Source organism: Labrus bergylta, chromosome 13, assembly GCF_963930695.1.
Source record: "Labrus bergylta chromosome 13, fLabBer1.1, whole genome shotgun sequence".
NCBI lineage: Eukaryota > Metazoa > Chordata > Actinopteri > Labriformes > Labridae > Labrus > Labrus bergylta.
Window position 1 is genome coordinate 4,769,563 of NC_089207.1, and position 20,254 is coordinate 4,789,816.

Here is a 20,254-nt window from a genome sequence, read left to right on the forward strand (position 1 = left end):
CTGTGTCTTAACTCACCCCCTCGCATCAGGCTCTATTATAGTCAGTGTCTCACCATCTATCTTAACCCTTTAGTTCTTTAACTCCATCTGTAGTAGCTCATTAGTCTGAATCCTGTTTGAAAGATTTTTATCTTTTAGTTCATGGTTTAAAACTTGTTCATTTTATTTCTTTTTTCATGACATTTGTTGGTTAGACATGTCAACATAAATGAATGTCTCAGTGAGCTGTCCTAGTATCTGTGACATCATAGTTAAATTATCAGAATCAGAATCGGGTTTTATTGCCAAGTACATTTACACATACAAGGAATTTGACTTGGCGTATTGGTGCTAAGCAATTAACAAGGAAATAACGCAGAACTAGCAACAACTTAAATAATACAGTATAAGAAGCTATTACAATATATAAAATATGATTTAAAAATGTAAAATATCAGGTATTAAAAACACAAAATGTACAAAAGGTGCAATGTAGGAGCTGTGCAGTGGACTATGAGGAAAAAGATCTATTATATCATATATTATATCCCATTTAATTCTATTTTAATTCTTGTTTTTGGGAATTGCTCTTACACCAAACATATGAATAAATGTTTGCAGGAATGTAAAGCTTATGCATATTTCATGTCATGTATTATACAGGAAAAATATTAAAAGCAACATGATAAAAGTTAAACAGTTCAACATGCCTGACTCCGTTCAAACTGGTTCCTGTTCTGCAGCACCTAAAAGAAAGATCAAATCAGACTTAACAGCAACACAGACAATCAATCATATATGTTCACTACTAATAGTTTCATACTGGGTTGTTCACATAGGTTGCCTGGATACACTGGCAGCCATGCAAGAGCTAAAGATGGGTGTAGCCAGCGCAGAGGAAGAAACCCAGGCGGTGATGAAGGTCTACTCTAAAGAGGACTACAGTGTGGTGAACCGCTTTGAGAGTAAGTGGCCTTTCTCTCTACAGGATAACGTAAATGATGTATGATGTAGTGCACTGGGTGATGTGTTTGGCTTTATAAGGATTTGATCTGATGTTGTAAACATATCAAGTCAAGGTAACTTTCCAACTGGTCAATATCTGATGTGTATGTGAGGGATACATTCTTAGGTCAGACAAGTTTACGATCCTCAACCAAAGGTGGATCAAACAGCTTCTGTGTACCTTGATTCATTTACTCCATGTGTGATTCTGTAGGTCACGGTGGTGGTTGGGGTTACTCAGCCCACTCTGTGGAGGCCATCCGCTTCTGTGCTGATGCAGACATCCTGCTGGGTGGGCTGGGCCTGTTCGGGGGAAGAGGGGAGTACACTGCAAAGATCAAGGTAAGCCGTATGTGAAATATTAATGAAATGTGGAGTTCAGGGATTTTTCCTGAGGTGGACGTTTTAGAATTCACCTGCTTTGCATCAGGGCTGACGCTTCATCCAGATTTTCTGCTTCTGCAAATAGCTACGCTGCCAAAAAAACAAAAAGTGTTTACAATATGTTTACTCTGGCTTTGTTGCTGTGCAGCTTTTTGAGCTGGGACCTGACGGGGGTGACCACGAGACTGACGGTGATCTGCTGGCTGAGACAGATGTGCTAGCCTATGACTGTGCTGCCAGGTAAAAGCTTAAAAGATTTAATTTCCCCTTTCTTTTTAATGCAATCTCTTACAGGAAAAAAAAAAAAGATAATTTTTTATAGCTTTTAATGTTTCAAATGTTTTGTTTTCAGGGAGAAATATGCAATGATGTTTGATGAGCCGGTGCTGCTGCAGTTGGGCTGGTGGTATGTGGCGTGGGCTCGAGTGTCTGGTCCCAGCAGTGACTGTGGCTCCCATGGACAGGCTACCATTACTACTGATGATGGGTAACACCTATTTTAGACTATTCATAATAAATCAGAATATGTCAATTAAAATTGGCTGTTTAAATTTCTAAATATTGTCTTTGTTTTTTTTTCTTCCCCTCAGTGTGGTCTTTCAGTTCAAAAGCTCCAAGAAGTCAAACAACGGCACAGATGTTAATGCGGGTCAGATACCTCAGCTACTTTACAGGCAAGTCAGATTTCTTGTTTTGTTTTGTTATCTGTGATGCAACCCTTTTTTTCAATTAAATAATTTTACTGGTTTCTCTATGCGTTACTGTTAGGCTTCCTTCAAATGATGGCAATGCATCCAAAGGGAAACAGCAGACCAGTGAACCAGTCCACATCCTGAAACGCTCATTCGCTCGCACAGTCTCAGTGGTGAGTGCGGCCTCTGTGTTTACACCGCCTCTCTTTGTTTTTCACCCGCTCACTGGTTTTTCTCACAGCGCTGTTTGTGACGCTCCACCTCTGTCTCCCTGTAAAGGAGTGTTTCGAGTCCCTTCTGAGTATCCTCCACTGGAGCTGGACCACCTTGGTTTTGGGTGTGGAGGAGCTGCGAGGGCTGAAGGGCTTCCAGTACACCGCCACCCTGCTGGACCTGGAGAGGCTGCGCTTTGTTGGCACCTGCTGCCTCCGCCTGCTCAGGGTCTACATCTGTGAGATCTTCCCCATTGCTGGTAAAGACAAAGCTAACACAAAGGCAGTATATCCTGGTCAGTATAATATGTTGTTCTTTGTAAAAAGAAAACACATGTGGAGCATCTATTGAGCATTTAAAGGTGTATGACAATGAGCAGGGAGCTTGCTTTTACTTTCTGACAGAATAACAATACCCATCCTGGCATTAAAATGATATGTTATGCAATAAACTTTTATTGGGTCTGTGGCCGAGAAAATATTAAAACTATAAAAACTACAGTAGATATTCTTGATTTTTCACAAATATAAAGATATAAACATCAGTGTGTTATTCTTTCAAAAACTACATTTGACACGATTTCCATTTATTTGGATCGTAGCTCCTTTTAACACCTATAATCGCTTTCTCGTTGTTTGATTTTCAGCCAGCACCAAAGCTGTGGTGGAGGAGTCGAGCAAGCTGGCAGAATGCGTGGGTAAGACTCGCAGCCTGCTGAAGAAGATCCTGTCAGAAGGCATGGACAACTGCCTGACCAAGCTGGACAACGACCCTCAGGGCTACTTGTCGCAGCCTTTGACCCTGCTGGAGGCTGTGCTGCAGGAGTGCCACAACACCTTCACCGCCTGCTTCCACTCTTTCTACCCCACCCCATCTCTGCAGTGGGCCTGCCTCTGTGACCTGCTCAACTGCCTGGACCAGGTAAATGACCGCAGACCTTTTCATTGTTTTTGAGAAGAAAGAAACTATTTACAGAATTATCTTAATTAAAAAAGTTTCTGTTCTGTTCTGACACGCTCTAAAGGCCTATGGTGTCTTGAAATGGCTTATTTTGTTAATGAAACTGTCTGAGACCCCAAAACCTATGCCTGTTCATTTATTTGTTTTAACTTTATTCAAAAATGAAGTCATATAGGGATTAAAATCTATTTTACAGGAGACAACTGGTCATGGTAGCAGCAGTACAAAATCACAAAACACTGAAAAAACAACTAAAACAGCACAACATGGGAAAATCACACAATTTAGAAAAGGTCTTCAATATCACATCAGTGTTTTCGAGGAGAAAACAACCACCTGCCTAATTCACCACATTCTTTGTGATAATCTGAAGTATGATAAGAGATCTGACTGTGTCTAATTTTAGCTCGTCATTTGTCCTTATAATTAAAATGAGAGATGATAATCAAAACAGTTGACTGATACATTTCTGTCTTTCAACTATCAGTAATTAATATGATCTAAAGATTGGTGCTTGAGATTTTTTTTTTTAATTCAGCAGGCTCTCTTATATGTAGTTGACATTTGAGTTATTAAGGGGTTAGAGGAACACTCTAACAAAGTTTGCAGTTGTTGATTGTTAGATTTTGCAAATGTTCAGGTAACAATCAGAGATTCATCCTTGTCCTTGCCTCTTTGTAGGACATTGCCGAGGCCAACTTCCGCACATCCAGCAGCCGTCTGCTGGCGGCTGTGATGTCGGCTTTGTGCAACACGTCCGTAAAACTGACCTCCATCCTGCCCATTGCATATGACGGGGAAGTGCTGCTGCGTTCACTGGTCAAACAAGTCAGCACAGAGAATGACTCGGCGCTTGCTCACCGCTTCCCCCTGCTGGTGGCCCATATGGAGAAACTAAGCCATGTGAGTTTGTGGATGACAGATACTGTACAGCAGGTGTTGTCATCAAAAATACATCAAACAGCGTAAAAAATTAAAACGCTTTTACTCATCTTTTTCTCACTTAGACCGAGGAGAACTTGATGGGCATGACCAGTTTCCGGGAGGTGCTGGAGAAGATGCTGGTGATCGTGGTGCTGCCTGTGAGGAAGAGTTTGAGGAAAGAGGTGGAGCTGTTCTCTCCACACCTGGTCTCCAACACCTGTGGTCTGCTGGCCTCCATCGTCTCTGAGCTCACTGCCTCGGCCCTGGGCTCTGAGGTAACTGAACTCATAGTAATACTCGTATACACACCCATACATTCTCCACAACTTAACATTATGTACTGTCGATCTTCTGGGCTGAATAGACGGATTCTTCTATTGTTTTAACTCCTATCATTGTGATTGTTCTACAGTACTGTTACACCATTTGGTACAGGCGTCTGTCGACCGCTTTAAAGTGCAAAATGCTCCATCAAATAAAAAGCTGCTCAAAGAATCTAGACAAACAACATTGTCTTTGTCCTCAACCATTCTCTGAACAGTGAATATGAGCGATAACTGTTAGAGATGCACTGATTGGCTGATTTGGCAGATTCCCATTTTCTTTCTTTTAGAATAATTGACAACAAAACAAATGTTTTGTGCTGTAGCTTTTCTTTGATAAAAATAGAATTTTATGTTCAAAATAAAACACTGTTTATTAAGCTGTTTATTTTTAAAAAATCTATAAACCTAATCTATTGATCTTTAATATTTCCTGCAAAGTGGTTTGTCTCACGGCGGGTCAAGAGAGTGAGAGTGAGCGCAGTCATACTTAGGACAGGGCGGATGCGAAACAAAAAACTAGTGGAGGTACTTTGGAGCAAGAGGAGCAATGCCGGGAAATGTTCTTTGTTTATCCTCCAATAGGTCAATGCTTAATCACCTCTTCTGATGGGCGCCTTCCCCTCCACTCTGCCGACATGTCAGCTTGAGTGTGTGTCTCTGTGCGTATGAAAGCTCAGAGTGGGATGTATTTGTAAGGAACCAGTGGGTCATCCAACACAGCCAGACAGTTTCATGTCTTTAATTTCCTGTGACAAATGGAGCTGCTGTGATGAAAGACAATATTCTAGATTCAGACAAGAAAGTCATTAATCAACATTTAGACTCTGGGTATGTTCTGTGTATAGGAACACATGCCAAAACTATATCTCTGTCCTCATTCTTTTCTTCCTCTTGCCGTATCCTTCGACTTAAATTCCCTTGGTTTATCACACTAACTTCATAGTGAAAGCTTTACCTGTTAAAAAGGTGGTGTTTTTACTTTTGCTAAACAACAGGAACAAAGACGGGGGGGGGGGGGGGGGTGGGGGGTGTTTAAGGACGAGCTGAGTCATTAAATGGGGGGGTGTGATGTTTCTCCTGCGCCTTTTCTTTTACGTAACCCTGCTCTCTCTCTGTTCACATGCATACCCATGTACTTCAGTCAGCACTCTTAGGTCTCATTGCCATGGTAACACTCGCTAGACGGCAGCCCTTGACTGCACTGATTTTCACCCAACTGTCTGTTGTCAGGGAAACAACTCTTACTCCCCAGAGCTCCTGGATGTGTCCCTTTGCAGTTGTGTCTGGCTCTCTGTAGTCAGTAGGCAGATATAAAAATATATGTGATAGTTTGTATTTCTTAACATATTCCAAAACAGGATGTTTTTATTTTCTACAGTAGAGTCAGGGTACTCCACACCAAGGATCAACATGTCTTGTTTTTTCTATCAGTTAGACATCTTAACTTAACATTAAGTTGCAGCTCCTTAGTTTAAATGCAACTTATGAAGATGTTTTCGCCTCCATATTGCCATGCTTGCCCTTTTGTATGATTTTTAAAAAAAAAAAATGTTTTTTATTGTTTCTCATTAGAAAGGAAGATGCTGATGTTTTTTTTCCAGGATTTCTTTGTTTTATATTTAATCATAACAAGCATGTTGGAAAAAAAAAAGGGTTTTCTGGCAAAGACAGACAGCTGCACAGTCGACATATTTTCCAACAAACAATGAGCAGTTGTACATAGAAGCATTATCAAGCAAGAAAAATGAAGCCGAAATCATACACATCATCAAGTGTCCGTTTGAGGCTCGCCGCAGAAGCACCAAAAGTCACATACATTCTAAAAAGCCAGTTTTTACAGAAGAAATGAACATGTTTACAGCCTGGTATTAAAATAACAAAATCAGTCTGATTAGCTCATATCTTTTATCGGCACACATTGTATACACTGAATATTTAATGACTCATCCGTTTTGATTTCATAAAGGATAAGCGTTATTCACAATAAGACGCGTAGCTGACCTGATTGACAGGTGGGCACGATGTAACAGAATGTCAAGAGGCTTAAAACCCGCCTCAGCTCCAGCTCTCAGCCTGTGGTTAGGTTGTCTGCTGTTAAGGTGAGACAGCATATTCAGCATGGTGACAGACAGCCACCGATGGGAGTCCAAAGCCCCCCTGCAGGAACAGATGGTTGACGTCACTCTGGCTTTGTCCATTAAAATTAAAGTCTGTGAGAATAAGACATTAAAAAACACATAAAATATAAAGCAAGACAAGCAATTGGAAGCAGAATTTTTCAGTGAAGGCATTTTATTCCTCCCATAAATGTTCCAACCAGCCCTGTGTGGTTATATCAGCATGTTTTGGCTACATGTCTTTTTGTGTCCGTGTTTATTAGGTTGATGGGCTGAACTCGCTTCACTCTGTGAAAGCATCTCCAAACCGTTTCACCAAAACAAGCCAGGGCCGCAGTTGGAACACAGGCAATGGCTCCCCGGATGCCATCTGTATGACGGTGGACAAGCCGGGCGTTGTGCTGGTCGGCGTCTGCGTGTACGGAGGAGGGGGCATCCACGAGTATGAACTAGAGGTGCTGGCTGATGATGTAAGTGATGAAAGATCATCTCAGTTCATACCGATGTGTTTCTGGTATTATTGCTGCACCAGTTTTTATATGACTTTATCGTCTTCACACCTTGTTCCCCAGGCGCAGACAGAGCACCCAGGGGACTCGGCACATTCTCACAGATGGACATCCTTAGAGCTGGTGAAGGGCACCTACAGCACGGATGACACTCCCACTGACATTGCAGAGATACGCATGGACAAAGCTGTGCCACTCAAGGTATGTAGCATCTCTAGGAATGAAAACATTTATGTAATGCTTCTGCAATTTAAATTCTTGCTATTTCTACCATTTATTTGTTTAAATTTGCTCCTTAATTTCATTTCATCAATTTAGAAAACTTATTGAACTGTCCCCAAACATGGCAATATGCATTCACTGAAACACACATCTGCCTTTTATTGTAGTGTATGTTTATAGTCAATGAGCATTTGATATGATGCATATTGCGACATAAAAGGATAACAGGGATATTGAGGGAAAAAACAGGATTCAAGAAAAGCTCTATTTGCTGAAACACTTTTCATTGCAGACTGTTTATTCTCTCCGTAACTGCACAGCCTTTTCTTTCTTCCAAATAATGATTTGGGGAAAAATGTTGCTTACTTTGTGTTGGTTAAGGTTTGAATTCATATAATCTCACTGATTCATTCATTCTGTTTTAGGAGGGGGTAAAGTATGCTGTCAGGCTGCGAAACTACGGCAGCCGGACAGCTAACGGAGATGGAGGCATGACCACGGTGCAGTGCTCTGATGGCGTGTCCTTCACATTCAGCACCTGCAGTCTGAGTAGCAACGGGACCAACCAGACCAGAGGACAAATCCCTCAGATTCTCTACTACAGGTGAACACAAAGCCAGTCGTTTTCTTTTATGATTTTTTTGTAGGCCACTGAAGTATTTGGTCGGTGTTTCACTTAAAATGTTTTCTTCCGTCTGAAGGAGTGAGTATGACGGGGATCTCCAGTCTCAGCTGCTGAGCAAAGCCAACGAGGAGGACAAGAACTGTAGCAGAGCTCTGTCTGTGGTCAGTGCTGTGGTCAGAGCTGCTAAGGACCTGCTCCACAGAGCTTTTGCTGTTGATGGTAAGCACCACAAACTCACACCTGTATTAAAAAAAGCCAAAAATAGAAAAAGCCATTGTTAATGGTATAGACCTTTTATCTGTTTTAATTTGTTTCATTAATTATCTCCAGTGGATGATATACCTGAGCTGCTAAGTTCCTCCAGTCTGTTCTCCATGCTCCTGCCCCTCATCCTGGCCTACATCGGCCCTGTAGCTGCTTCTGTGCCCAAGGTGGGACATATAAGATTACAAACATTTCATCACTAATTATTTTGCTGTTTTATTGAAAGTGGCCCTTCCTCTTTTTCCTCCAGGCTGCTGTTGAGGTCTTTGGTCTCGTTCAGGAGCTGTTACCCGCTGTCTCTGCCCTCAACCAAAAATATGCCCCTCCCACCTTCAACCCCAACCAGTCAACAGACAGCACGACCGGCAACCAGCCTGAGCAGGGCCTGTCAGCGTGCACCACCTCCAACCACTACTCGGTCATAGAGAGTGACCACCCTTACAAACAAGCCGGCGTCACTCAATACAGGGTAGGGTTTCCATCACACGCTCATGGCTTCAGAAGTAACTAAAGAAGACAGAATTATAATCAACACGTTACCTAATCTTCTGCCTCTCATCTTGTCTCAGGTAATGTTTCCCGACTGTGTCCGCTGGACCACCATTGAATTTGATCTTCAGTGTGGGACTGCACAGCCAGAAGACGTCCTTCGCCTGCTCATCCCCAGCCGGATCCTCCACCTGTCAAGCCTGGGGGGTAAACCTTTGATCCATGACACCATCAACACTTGGACTGAGCTCAAGAAGTTCTCCGGCTCCACAGGCTGGCCAACAACCGTCCTAGTTCTGCCAGGTAAGACAGGCCTTTAAACATTTATCAACAGATATGAGAGAAACAATTATTAAGTCGAAGATTTGATGTAAGAATCAAGACATTACCTTTTTTTTCAAGATACAAAAGTACAAATTTACAAATGTAGCTTTGTGCTGTTAGGTACTTAAGAAGCATGATTTGATATTGAGCAAGAAACTCAAGATGTTGCACTTGCCTGATGTTTAAGTTCATCAGCTCTTCAATTGCATGTAACATTTCTTCTATAATTTACGGTGCTTGTCAGACTTGTAACCAAAAGGTGAATTTATTAAAAGTATCAGGTATATTCTGCATTTCGGTTGTTTTTGTCCACTACCTATAGCTGTGCAATGAGGAGAGAATATTTGTCATCTCTAATCACAATCTGGGTAGGAGGTAGCGTGTTGTTCCCAGGCAACATTCAGCCTCCAATTCCGCCTGTAAGGCAGAAGCACTTCCTCTCACCCTCTCAAGAGCTTTGTAGTTCACAGTCTGGGATGCTACATATCTGAAAGGATACAAAAATAGCAGACTCGGCTGCCCAAAGCTCCCTTTGCTGTATTAACAAAAAAACTAAGAAAGCCAGGAGCTACACCAAGAAATGAAAGGCAAACATTTTATAATAATTAGGATAAAATATGGAACATAAATGTAGCATGAATTAAGTGTTAAACTATAATTCCTGGAACTCAGTGGTAGTTCATTCATCTTTTATTGTTCTCGAATGTGCTGTAATCTTGTTCATGATGTTTTACTATCCTCCCCTGCAGCAGCATGCAGCCATTAGCTTACCAATAATTACCTGCAAAACTGCTCCCACCCGTTTCTCTTTCCATCTTACATTTTTTCCATCTCTGCTTTCAGGAAATGAAGTTCTGTTCTCGCTGGAAACGGCCTCAGACTACGTCAAAGATGAGAAAGCTTGCTTTTATGGCTTCAAGTGTGTGGCGGTTGGATATGAATTCAACCCTGGTCCTGATGAGGTACACACAGTCTTTCAGAACTCAGTTTGTTATTGGTAAAATGTGAATGTTTTGCATTCATCCAGGCAGAAACAATTCTTACTCTGACTTAAACCACCTTCTTTATAAACCTATGTATATATATGTGTAGACATTTGTTCATTCATTCAACCTTTGTTTTAATGTTGAAGGATCATGGAGTGCATGTCCTCATTTTCAATAAGGTCAAGAGTTCAACAAAAACAAAATAAATATGCACAAACATAATATTCAAAGCTTAATCCAAAGGCTACTGGACTGGTTGAAGATCTTAAAGACATTGCATCTCTCCTCTGAAAGGCTTCATCACTTCTAAATCTGGTGGACGGAGCTAGAAATGTAAGCCTCTGTGGATCATTAGCATTAGCACAGAGGCTTACATTTCTAGCTGCCATGACCTGGATGACTGAGAACCTACCCAGACACAAACATAATAACACAAAGAATGGTACCAACATTATTAAAACAGTTGCATCATTTTAGGGAACCATCCTGCTTGAGAAAGAGTTGGCCTACCTGGGCAGTGTGTGTGCTGCAGCTCTGATGAAGAAAGATCTGGCCCTTCCTATAGGTATGGAAAACACTGGATGTGGGACTTTGTTGTTTTTATTTCATGAAAACCTTTTGTTTTTTGAGCTGTTCAAGTTGTAAACACTGGGAGTAAATGAACCATCCTTAGCTTCATTGCTCGTTCTTGTATTTTTAATTCTAGGCAATGAATTGGAGGAGGATCTGGAGATTCTCGAGGAAGCCTCTCTTCAGGTGTGGCATCTCTTTAATATTATTTTCACTCAAAAAGGACGTCTACACATTCCTCCTACATAATTCTTATTTCCTTTCACCTCACCCAGGTGTGTAAGTCCCACTCAGGGATCCTGGGGAAGGGTCTGGCCTTGTCTCACTCCCCAACCATCCTGGAAGCCCTGGAGGGGAATCTCCCCCTGCACCTCCAAACCAACGAGCACTCTTTCCTTGAGGACTTCATCACCTGTGTACAGAACTCCAGCGGAGGACGTCTGGCTAGGTGAATGTGCACAGTCTCTCTTATTCATCCTGACCAGAGCAAAATATCAACTGTGCATTTTCCCTTTTGTGCATTTTACTTCTGCTGTGCTTCACTTGTTAAAAGATAACAATTGAATACCTTCTCTCTCTTGTTTTTTCTTTTTTCTCCCGTCCAGGTGGCTGCAGCCAGACTCCTACGCAGACCCCCAGAAGACATCTCTGATCCTGAACAAAGATGACATACGCTGTGGATGGCCAGCTACTGTAGTCGTACAGACCAAAGACCAGTATGGGGATGTGGTGCATGTCCCCAACATGAAGGTCAGAACGAGTGTTATGGCTTTTCTGCTTCTGTGAGATAAATATTTATAGAAATGAAACCACTCACTACTACCTCTGACTTAACTTTCTTACCTCTTGAATCCTCAGGTGGAGGTAAAGGCTGTGCCTGTCTCGCAGAAGAAGTCGATGCAGCCTGACAATATGAAGAAGCTGCAGCGTTTACCTGGAAGCTCCTCTCCCTCGTCCTCTGGCCCTGACCTGACTTTTGGAGGTCTGCCCATGCCCAAGCTGGAGGCCACGTACGAGCCCATGATCGTGAAAGAGGCTCGATACATTGCGATCACCATGATGAAGGTCAGCCTCATGTGTCAGGGCCTGAACTCACTCAGCATCTCACCTGTGATGACTATAGAAACATATTTCACGATGTTTCCAAGGGGTTGATTGACCTGTTAATAGATACGGTTTTGGTTCAGTGAACATCAACATGGCTTACTTTTTGTAGTTTCCAAAATTGGATAGATATTTTGGTCGACCCACAACTTTGTTTGTACCTTCATACTTCTGCTCTTTGTCTATTTCAGGCATATGAAAACTACTCATTTGAAGAGCTGCGCTTTGCCTCCCCAACACCAAAGAGGTAAGTTAGCGAGACAGTAAATGGTGCCACACGTACACATTCACACGCTGATGGCAGGGGCTTGTATGTCATCAGTGTTAACAAATTCATTTATACACATTCATACGCTGCCGCCGATGCAGCAGGACTCGGGGCTGAGTGTCTGTGTGTCAAGGACACATGGGACATGTTGCTGGAGGAGCGTGGGATCGAAGCCCTGACATTCCAGTGAGAGATGCTCGACTCTCGAATCCACAGCCGCCTCTCAAGCTTAAAAAAAACAAGAACCAATTCAGATTCTATTTAATTATTTATATCCCACACAGACCCAGTGAGAACATGCTGATTCGTGCCAACACTGATGGGACCTACAGCGCGAACTGGACTCCGGGAGCTGTAGGCCTCTATACAATCCATGTCACCATAGATGGCATTGAAATAGGTACGTGGCTGTCGAAGTCTGTTAGAATAACTCTGTTTCTCCTGAAGTATTTCCCTGTACTGTTAATAAAGGGAACACAGAGATAACTATTATTTAAAGGGATGTATCTTGTGGCAGCTACTATGCATTTTAATGAATTGTCATATTCGAATGGACGGTGCACCGAGGTGTAAAGCTGTGAGCTGTTTCTTCTTTCAGATGCTGGTTTAGAGGTTGAAGTCAAAGATCCTCCCAAAGGCATGATCCCACCTGGCACTCAGATGGTTAAACCAAAGGCTGAACCTCAGCCCAGCAAGGTGAGCTTTCTTAGTCTGATTAACCAACAGTGGCATGAACATGCGAACACACACACACATATGTGAGGCATGCATGCTTGAAATCACCCACCAAATACAAATGAACTGAAACAACTCGTCCTGTCTGGTACACTATTAACACTTCAACTTAACTCTTAAACGCTTCACTCAGCAATATTTCTATATGTACACCTGAACAAGGACTTGTTATTGTAATTATGAAAAGGTTGTTGGTATTGCCATTTTCAGTTATTTGTTATAAGAGTTGTTTTATTTGCAGCTTTTAGCCATTTCTACCTCCTTCTTTTGGTTTGTTGCTCAGACAAACGGAACAAATGCTGGTCCATAAAAAGCAATGGACACAAAAAAAATGATTGGATGCTGTCAGGGGAAGATGATAGGTTTCTGTAGAAAAGTGGACAAATTGGTGAGGCATAAAGGGGCAGATATCTGTACAAAACTAAGCAGACTGAACCAGGGCTGCCAGACTTTTACCTTTTTGCTGGCATTTATTTAAAAATATTCTCATTGGCTTTTTTATTTTACTTTTTTTTTTACTCTACTATGGTTTGAATTTGCATTTTAAAATAATCACTAGTGGCTCTGTATCTCAGCCTGTAATCTTCCATTCAAACTGCAGAATTTGTTTGTGAGGAATATCAAAAGAGAAATTTGGACGTTACAATAAATGCTAATTGTCCAGGAAGCCAACATCAGACATGTTGCAGTCATCATCATTTTGTGAAACTTGTGGTATTTTTTTATTTTACAATCCATAATGGGGAAACAAGCAAAAGTATTGGCGTCATAAATTCCATTTTCCAAGCACCAGTATGAATTTAAAAACAACTGCTGCTACTGAAAATTAAGCTCCTGGAGTTTTCCCTTCTTTCGCTGTTTTCTTGTGTGTATTTGGAAGCGGGCTTTGTGTGAGGAAAAGCATGCAATCTCCAACTGTCACTGATCCTGCTTCCTCTTTTCCTCCTGCTGCACCTTCTTGACTTTTCCCTTTTTCTTTTTTTTTTCTTCCCTTTTGACTGTCTTACTATTCTTTGCTCCTGCGGCTCACGGTCTTCATCTCCCTTCTGCTTCTCTCAGGTCCGCAAATTTGTGTCCAAGGACAGCGCAGGCCTGCGTGTGCGTAGTCACCCCTCGCTGCAGAGTGAACAGATAGGCATAGTGCATGTCAATGGCACCATCACTTTCATTGACGAGGTAATTGATTGTAAACCAGGCAGAATATCTTTACGTTATATACTTATGGTAGCTGCAGCACTTTCTACTTTAATTCTTTTTTTTTTTCTTGCCTACTCTTCTTTAAATCAGTAGGAATGAAATCACAAGTATTGTAATCATAACTTTTATTGTGGATTCTTAGACCTAAGAAGTCTTCTTTTTAATGGCTTCTTTGATTTTTGTCTTGTAATCTCGCTAAATTAATGATAACTTCTTTCTTTTAAAGCTTATCAATTTGTTGCTCTTACTTTATTTTGCTTCATACTCTTGCAAAGCACTCTGAAGCTACATGAAAGGCTTGAATGCCGGCAGTATAAATCCAAATTGTTTCCCTCCTTTAGTTTTTTGTTGCACTGTTAGGCAACACAGATTCTGGATAGTTGCCAGTCCTGCATAATACCTTCACTCCACTATCATCACTAGATCTTACCTAAATCAATTGTAAACTGCAACTTTCTCTCCTCTATCTGGACTTGAGACTTTCCTGCAGCCTCAGAAGTGCTGAATGTGTGTTTGTGAGGGCACTGCCCATCCTGTTTCCATGGTAACAGGAAGGCATGGCTCTGCTCTGCCCTGTTGCTTGTTTTCCCATAGATCCACAATGATGATGGTGTATGGCTCAGGCTCAATGATGAAACAGTAAAGAAGTATGTTCCCAGCATGAATGGGTACACTGAAGCCTGGTGCCTCTCTTTTAACCAGCACCTGGGCAGGAGCCTACTGGTCCCAGCCGACGTAAGTAGAAGAAGGCCTGCCGGGCGAGCGGTCAGTCTCAGTTTGATAATGGCAGAGGCTCCTGTGCTGTTCATTTGGGGAAAAGCTCAGAGGTCCAGTTTGTTGTTTAATGATAAGGGTTCTTCAAGGTCTCCTGGTGTTTGGCACCAATTCCCCAAATGCACTCGAAGCATGGCGCATTAAGAACTTAACCAGAGTATAACTGTAAATTCTCTTGCATGAATTACTACTAAAGCAGCACTGAGTATGAAACTTTCACTAACACACTGTGCACAGGAACAGCAGCCTGGAGCCTGCATGCATTAATTCATGTTTTAATGCAGAAAATGGATCATAACATGACCATCATGTGTTTAGATGGACACAACACTTGAACAATGGTCACATGCATTAGGTAGTATATGTGTAGTGCATTGAAGTGAACCCCAATGCAAGGAATTGACAGACAATGATTAACGGTAGTAAAGGAGCAATTTCATCCTGTGGTGAAGTTGGTTTAGTCTGCACTGTTGAGTCTTCGTTTCCTCATTGCCTCTCAATCACAATTCATAAACACTCAAACACCAAAGCATGTGATTAAAGAGTTTCCCTCACATTTTGCTCCATGCCTGAAAAAACCGCCATAAAACGCAGCACAAATCAAATGCAGACTGGGTGTTTTTTTAAGAAAATGGAAAAATACTTCAAGATGATATTTTAAAATTCTAGGTGGTTTTCTGTCATGAAGCAATCACTGGTCAACAAAAAGTTTTCAAGGGAAATTGTACCTCTACTGCTCCACAATTCCACCTGTGCATTGGGATGCTTTAGGCGCTAGGTGGCTTCCATGTAAGGTCTCTGTCTGAACAGCATGACACACTACATCATCCAAGTGGGGAATTTTTTTGGAAGTTTCAACTCTGTCCTTTATTTGGTTGTGGATTTGGAAATATTGACCCTGTGGTGTTTGGAGTGAAGTGTCAATTCTTTTTTCTGCCCCTGCAACTGGGTTTTGTATTCCCTCGACGCATTTGATCCTACACTAACTGTAAAGTGTACCAACATTTGACAGGCTTTGCCTGTATTCCTCATGGCCTCCTTTTTGTCACGGATCCACTATTCCACTATCTGGCCAATCTGACACCAGTCAGAGTCCGTCTTCTCTTCTTTACCTTCTCAAATCACCTCTGAAGCTGGAATTTACAGAGGAACCAAGCCAGTATTTTTTTTCCTTCTTCCAAAAAAATACACAAGCGTCTTCCCCCATCCTGTTTTCCCTCCTCTCCGGAGTCGTCTACTGTTTCTTGACTGTCTTACGATCTGTTGCTCAGAATGTCTTTAACGCTAGCCAAGGAGTCAGGGATATCGGCTTTTTGTCGTGGACCCCTTTAACTAAATTCCCACCACAGGTGAGTTCTATATCAAGGAGGGATACATAGCTTGACTGCCCCGTAGCGTATCATCTATCTGTTGCTTTACTTGTCCTCTTGAACCCCTTGTGACGTTATAGCCTCCTCACAGTGTTAAAGTAAAAGGTTGACCCACAGTTGCATGGTTGTCTGTTCTAGTGACAGTAACATATGTCAGCAGCCACTGTCCCATAGACTCCTGCAGTGATCACATTTTGGATTTTTGAAGTAATAACAGTTCAAGCTTGAATGTTGCATGGGGTTGAAGATACTAATGTCCAGTCTGTTGCATGAGGTGTTTGACAGGCCTGTCTTACAAATCCAGTCCTGTAACCCTGTATTTCATAGCATGCCTCCCCTTAGACTGTATGAAAACGAGTGAATGTTCAACTTAATGTGAATCATTTAACTACTTCACTGCAGTGCTGACTGGAGTGTTGAATTCTTGTGTTGAGTACCTGGCTCCTACATTTTGAGAAAAGCTTTTATACAAAAGTTACATTTTAATATCGGAGGCAAAACAAACTTTTGGAATATAACATATTTCTGTTGAAGATGCAAGAGTTTTATTTATCTAAAAAATGGCTGTGTAGTTCTGAGGAACAGTTTGATATTCTGGGTAATGTTATTTTCATTCTGATGAGAGTTAGATAAAAAGAAAAATGATAGCACTCGCATATCTGTCCCATTGACTGTGTATAAAGATGGACGACTGGTCTCAACCTCCAAAATAGAAGCCACAATACTACAATAGCAACAGGTGCTGACTTTGATGACCTCATTTCAAGCCAGAGTTGCTGCAGATCTGACATCCCACACTTTTTTAATAACCCCCCCCCCCCCCAAAAAAACACATCCAAACTTAAACCAATAAAACTGCAAAGATCCTTAAGATCGGCACACTCCACAGCGTAACAGATTTTTGTGTCGTGTGAAGCAGACACTCATGGGACCTGCTGTGTGAGTGTGTTCCCTCACACCGTTCCCCCCCTTACTCTGCTAGTCCGGTGCACACAGCGCCTCAGGAGCAACATTTGTCAACAGAGCTGTCAATCGCAGAAGTATAACACTTTCTTAACATCAATTCAAAAAATGTAAACTAAACTTCCCAGAAAAGTGAGCACTCAAACTTAAGTCAGCATAATAAGAACTTACTGCAATTACAAAAGAAAAACGTATTTGGCGTTTACTTCGATTTTCTAGTTTGACCATTGTCCCAACTGTTAACCTTCACTGCAGCCAGTCAGCTGTGAAAGCTTGTTTTAGCTTCACTTTTGAGGAACTGTCAAGTCATCCATCTTTTTTTATACAGTCTGTGTATTAGTACAGTGAATATAAAATACACGAGCGGTGACGCAGGAAAGAGATTGGTATGAGTTGTCTCATCTAACTCTCTGAAAAGAATGCAAATAACTACAAAAGTTTCAAAGCTTTGAAGGCCAAACAAAAAGGCACTTTCAAGGCAATTCGAGGAACTTCAGTAAATATTGGATAAAGGCCTAATCCTAAACGCGTAAATTTTATATATGAGTAGGGCTGCTTAGCATACATCTTTTACAACCCCCTGCTACACAGCTACCAGTAGCTCTTTAGCACGATATTTAGCTACTTAAATAGACAACACCTTATCCTGATCTTTTACAATTTTTTTTGCAGCATGTTGTTGTGTTCCTGTTTTTTTTTTTTTTGGCTCTAATTCATGCTCTCACCTCTTGCAGGAGGTCAGTGGCCAATCGGAGGAGAACATAAAGGAGGTGAGCAGCTGCCCTTCCCACGAGGCCCCCATTCGGGTGCAGAACAGGGCAGGGCAGGGCGGCGGCCCGGGGCTTTATAAGGTAGTGAAGACCGGCCCCTCTGGTCACAACATCAGAAGCTGCCCAAACCTTAGGGGTATCCCCATTGGAATGTTAGTTCTTGGCAACAAGGTCAAGGCCATAGGCGAGGTACGCACTCACCCCAAATAATGCAATGTTTGGTTTTTTTTTGTGGCTGCAGTTGAATAAGTCAGTCTGTTCAGATCACCTAATGTACCTGAGCTAATGTTGGTTGCTTGGTGGCCTTAATGAAGAGCTCCCTCTTTAATAAACTGAATTGATTTGAATGTAAAGGATGTAATCTCTCTTTCTGATAGTAATACACCAGATGATTTGGGGTGTGGGTGTGTGTTCTGTATCTTTTCCTCTCATTGAGGGCTTATCAGCTCCTGTGGCTGCAACATCTTCCGCGTGCTTTCTTGACCTACTAATTTCAACTTTATAAATCCATTGCAGCTTCAGGGGGGTCATGATCAGCTGCCTTGAGACTTATCAGTGGAAGTCTGATCACTAATTTGCTGGAGCCTCTCTGTGCCTTGATTGTGACTTTCTTGAAAAAAAAAAATGCTTTCAATAACTTTTCTAAATCGTCTCTTTGCCTGGTGATAAGCGGAGCCTTCCCCACTTTTTTTGTTTTTTTTTGTTGGAAATGACCATTCAATGGCTGCTGTGGTGTGTCATGCTGTTCAATAGTTTCCTCTCTGAGCCTGTATGCCCTGTGTGGATCTGAGAGTTTCAGCCTGCACATACTAATACCTCCGTCTTTGTCTTGTTTATCAAAAATGATGTATGTTAGGAAATTGAGAAAAAACAACCTCATGCAATACGCTATTAGAGTAAGTTTTACTACATTGGTTTTGTCCTGCAGTGTCTGCTGATACACAAAATCAAAACCCTGTGATCTGCTGCTTTGGATTTTTAATGTGTTAATGATGTTTGCATGTATTTGATTTACTGGAAAAGACATTGTGTCATGTTTCTGCACAGTAATAATATGATTGCACTGACTGGGTTTGAAATGAATAATGACTGACTGTTTTTTTTAATTTTTTGAATAGAGAACTGTTGATAGGGTGTGTGAGTATGGATAAATAGTGTTGTTTGTGTATCAGGTGGTCAACTCAGAGGGGACGTGGGTGCAGCTGGATAAGAACAGTGTAGTAGAGTTCTGTGAGAGCGATGAGGGCGAGGCCTGGTCTTTGGCCAGGGACCGCGGAGGGACTCAGTATCTACGTCATGATGACGGTAAGCAAAATCACCAAGAGAATTTTCTTTTTTTAATCTTCAAAATAGTTCAGAAAGTGTAAAAAAACATTCTTTATTTTTGCTCTTGTAGAACAAGTACTTGTTGAACACGGGGCTCAGACCCCACCGCCCAGCCCCTTCTCTGTGCAGGCCTTCAACAGGGCCGCAACTGCGAACGGTGCACAGGGCTTCGACTACGGCATCTCCAACAACAAAGGTAAGGGTCAACCTAATGTGTTCAAGATTAAAGAGGGACATTTAAAAAAAACATTTCCTTAATCTTTATATCACTTCTCTTTCGACACTGGCTTTGTTTTATCCTGTATATTCGCGTCTTTAGCCAAAGATTTGGAGTGATGATGAATGTTTAACCAGTACTGATGTATACCTATGTGTTTACACCTCACCTCTGACTCCACCCTGCACTCTTGTCTTGATAAATTCCTGCTTTGTTTTGAGCTTCACTACAACTGACTACTGCCCATTCTTTAGTCTGAGACTTTCCTCACAGCAGTTTGGTACACTGTCCCATCCTCAGCATAGAATTGTATCTGCATAAAACAAGTCTTTGGGTACATACCACCATCTTTGTTTTTATGCAGACACTGATCTTTTACTCTTATATTAAAATAATGATAATGATGAAGAGCAGCGATAAGTTATTTGTGATCTAGGATGGGTCAGTCAGTCGAGTCGTCAGTCACCGATCTGTTATCTCTTTTTATTTATGCATGCTTTTAAGTCTTTTTTACTGTTATTTCATGCCTCACATCTTTGCTATGTCAGGCATATATGCCTGTAAGTCTGTTTGTGTGTGTGTGTGTGTGTGTGTGTGTGTGTGCGCATGGGCCAGTCAATGTGCTTCCAGTCATTTAGAAAACCACAGGTTGCACATAGTTGGGTACTGTGGGCTAGTCCAATACCGATGATCATACACACATCTGTGATTCACTCTTTCCCCTTTTGTTGCCTTAATTTAGTCTCTTGTAGAACATTTGATCATTAACATAATCATTGTTTTCTAAGAATATTGTTTAACACTGATCACTTCTGACTGCCACACTGTCCAAGATTGGCTGGCCCCAAATCTTTCTATAAACCGTCTTCCCTGTATGTCCTGCTGACACTCTGTCAAATGTCCTTCAGATGGCTTACCTCCCATCTCTTCTTTAACCCTTA

At 41.7% G+C, this 20,254-nt stretch overlaps 1 protein-coding gene across 5 annotated transcripts in view; it reads left to right on the plus strand.

Annotated features, from left to right (window-relative positions):
* Positions 1-20,254, plus strand: part of mycbp2 (MYC binding protein 2) — a 71,933-nt gene that overhangs the window by 33,186 nt on the left and 18,493 nt on the right. For 2 of the 5 annotated variants that reach the window (XM_065962116.1, XM_065962114.1), the window contains exons 24-55: positions 819-944; positions 1,199-1,326; positions 1,517-1,608; positions 1,721-1,855; positions 1,959-2,042; positions 2,137-2,233; positions 2,340-2,532; positions 2,920-3,194; positions 3,915-4,136; positions 4,241-4,432; positions 6,864-7,070; positions 7,173-7,310; positions 7,757-7,935; positions 8,033-8,175; positions 8,287-8,387; positions 8,471-8,689; positions 8,790-9,012; positions 9,877-9,995; positions 10,497-10,584; positions 10,726-10,775; positions 10,865-11,037; positions 11,195-11,339; positions 11,448-11,654; positions 11,885-11,940; positions 12,246-12,361; positions 12,560-12,657; positions 13,756-13,872; positions 14,488-14,628; positions 15,939-16,016; positions 17,735-17,959; positions 18,943-19,075; positions 19,167-19,292. In XM_065962116.1, the coding sequence (XP_065818188.1) occupies positions 819-944; positions 1,199-1,326; positions 1,517-1,608; positions 1,721-1,855; positions 1,959-2,042; positions 2,137-2,233; positions 2,340-2,532; positions 2,920-3,194; positions 3,915-4,136; positions 4,241-4,432; positions 6,864-7,070; positions 7,173-7,310; positions 7,757-7,935; positions 8,033-8,175; positions 8,287-8,387; positions 8,471-8,689; positions 8,790-9,012; positions 9,877-9,995; positions 10,497-10,584; positions 10,726-10,775; positions 10,865-11,037; positions 11,195-11,339; positions 11,448-11,654; positions 11,885-11,940; positions 12,246-12,361; positions 12,560-12,657; positions 13,756-13,872; positions 14,488-14,628; positions 15,939-16,016; positions 17,735-17,959; positions 18,943-19,075; positions 19,167-19,292 (4,626 nt within the window). Of the gene's footprint in view, positions 1-818; positions 945-1,198; positions 1,327-1,516; positions 1,609-1,720; positions 1,856-1,958; positions 2,043-2,136; positions 2,234-2,339; positions 2,569-2,919; positions 3,195-3,914; positions 4,137-4,240; positions 4,433-6,863; positions 7,071-7,172; positions 7,311-7,756; positions 7,936-8,032; positions 8,176-8,286; positions 8,388-8,470; positions 8,690-8,789; positions 9,013-9,876; positions 9,996-10,496; positions 10,585-10,725; positions 10,776-10,864; positions 11,038-11,194; positions 11,340-11,447; positions 11,655-11,884; positions 11,941-12,245; positions 12,362-12,559; positions 12,658-13,755; positions 13,873-14,487; positions 14,629-15,938; positions 16,017-17,734; positions 17,960-18,942; positions 19,076-19,166; positions 19,293-20,254 lie in introns of all 5 variants that reach the window. The other 3 variants (XM_065962115.1, XM_065962117.1, XM_020652593.3) reach the window with 3 other exon arrangements.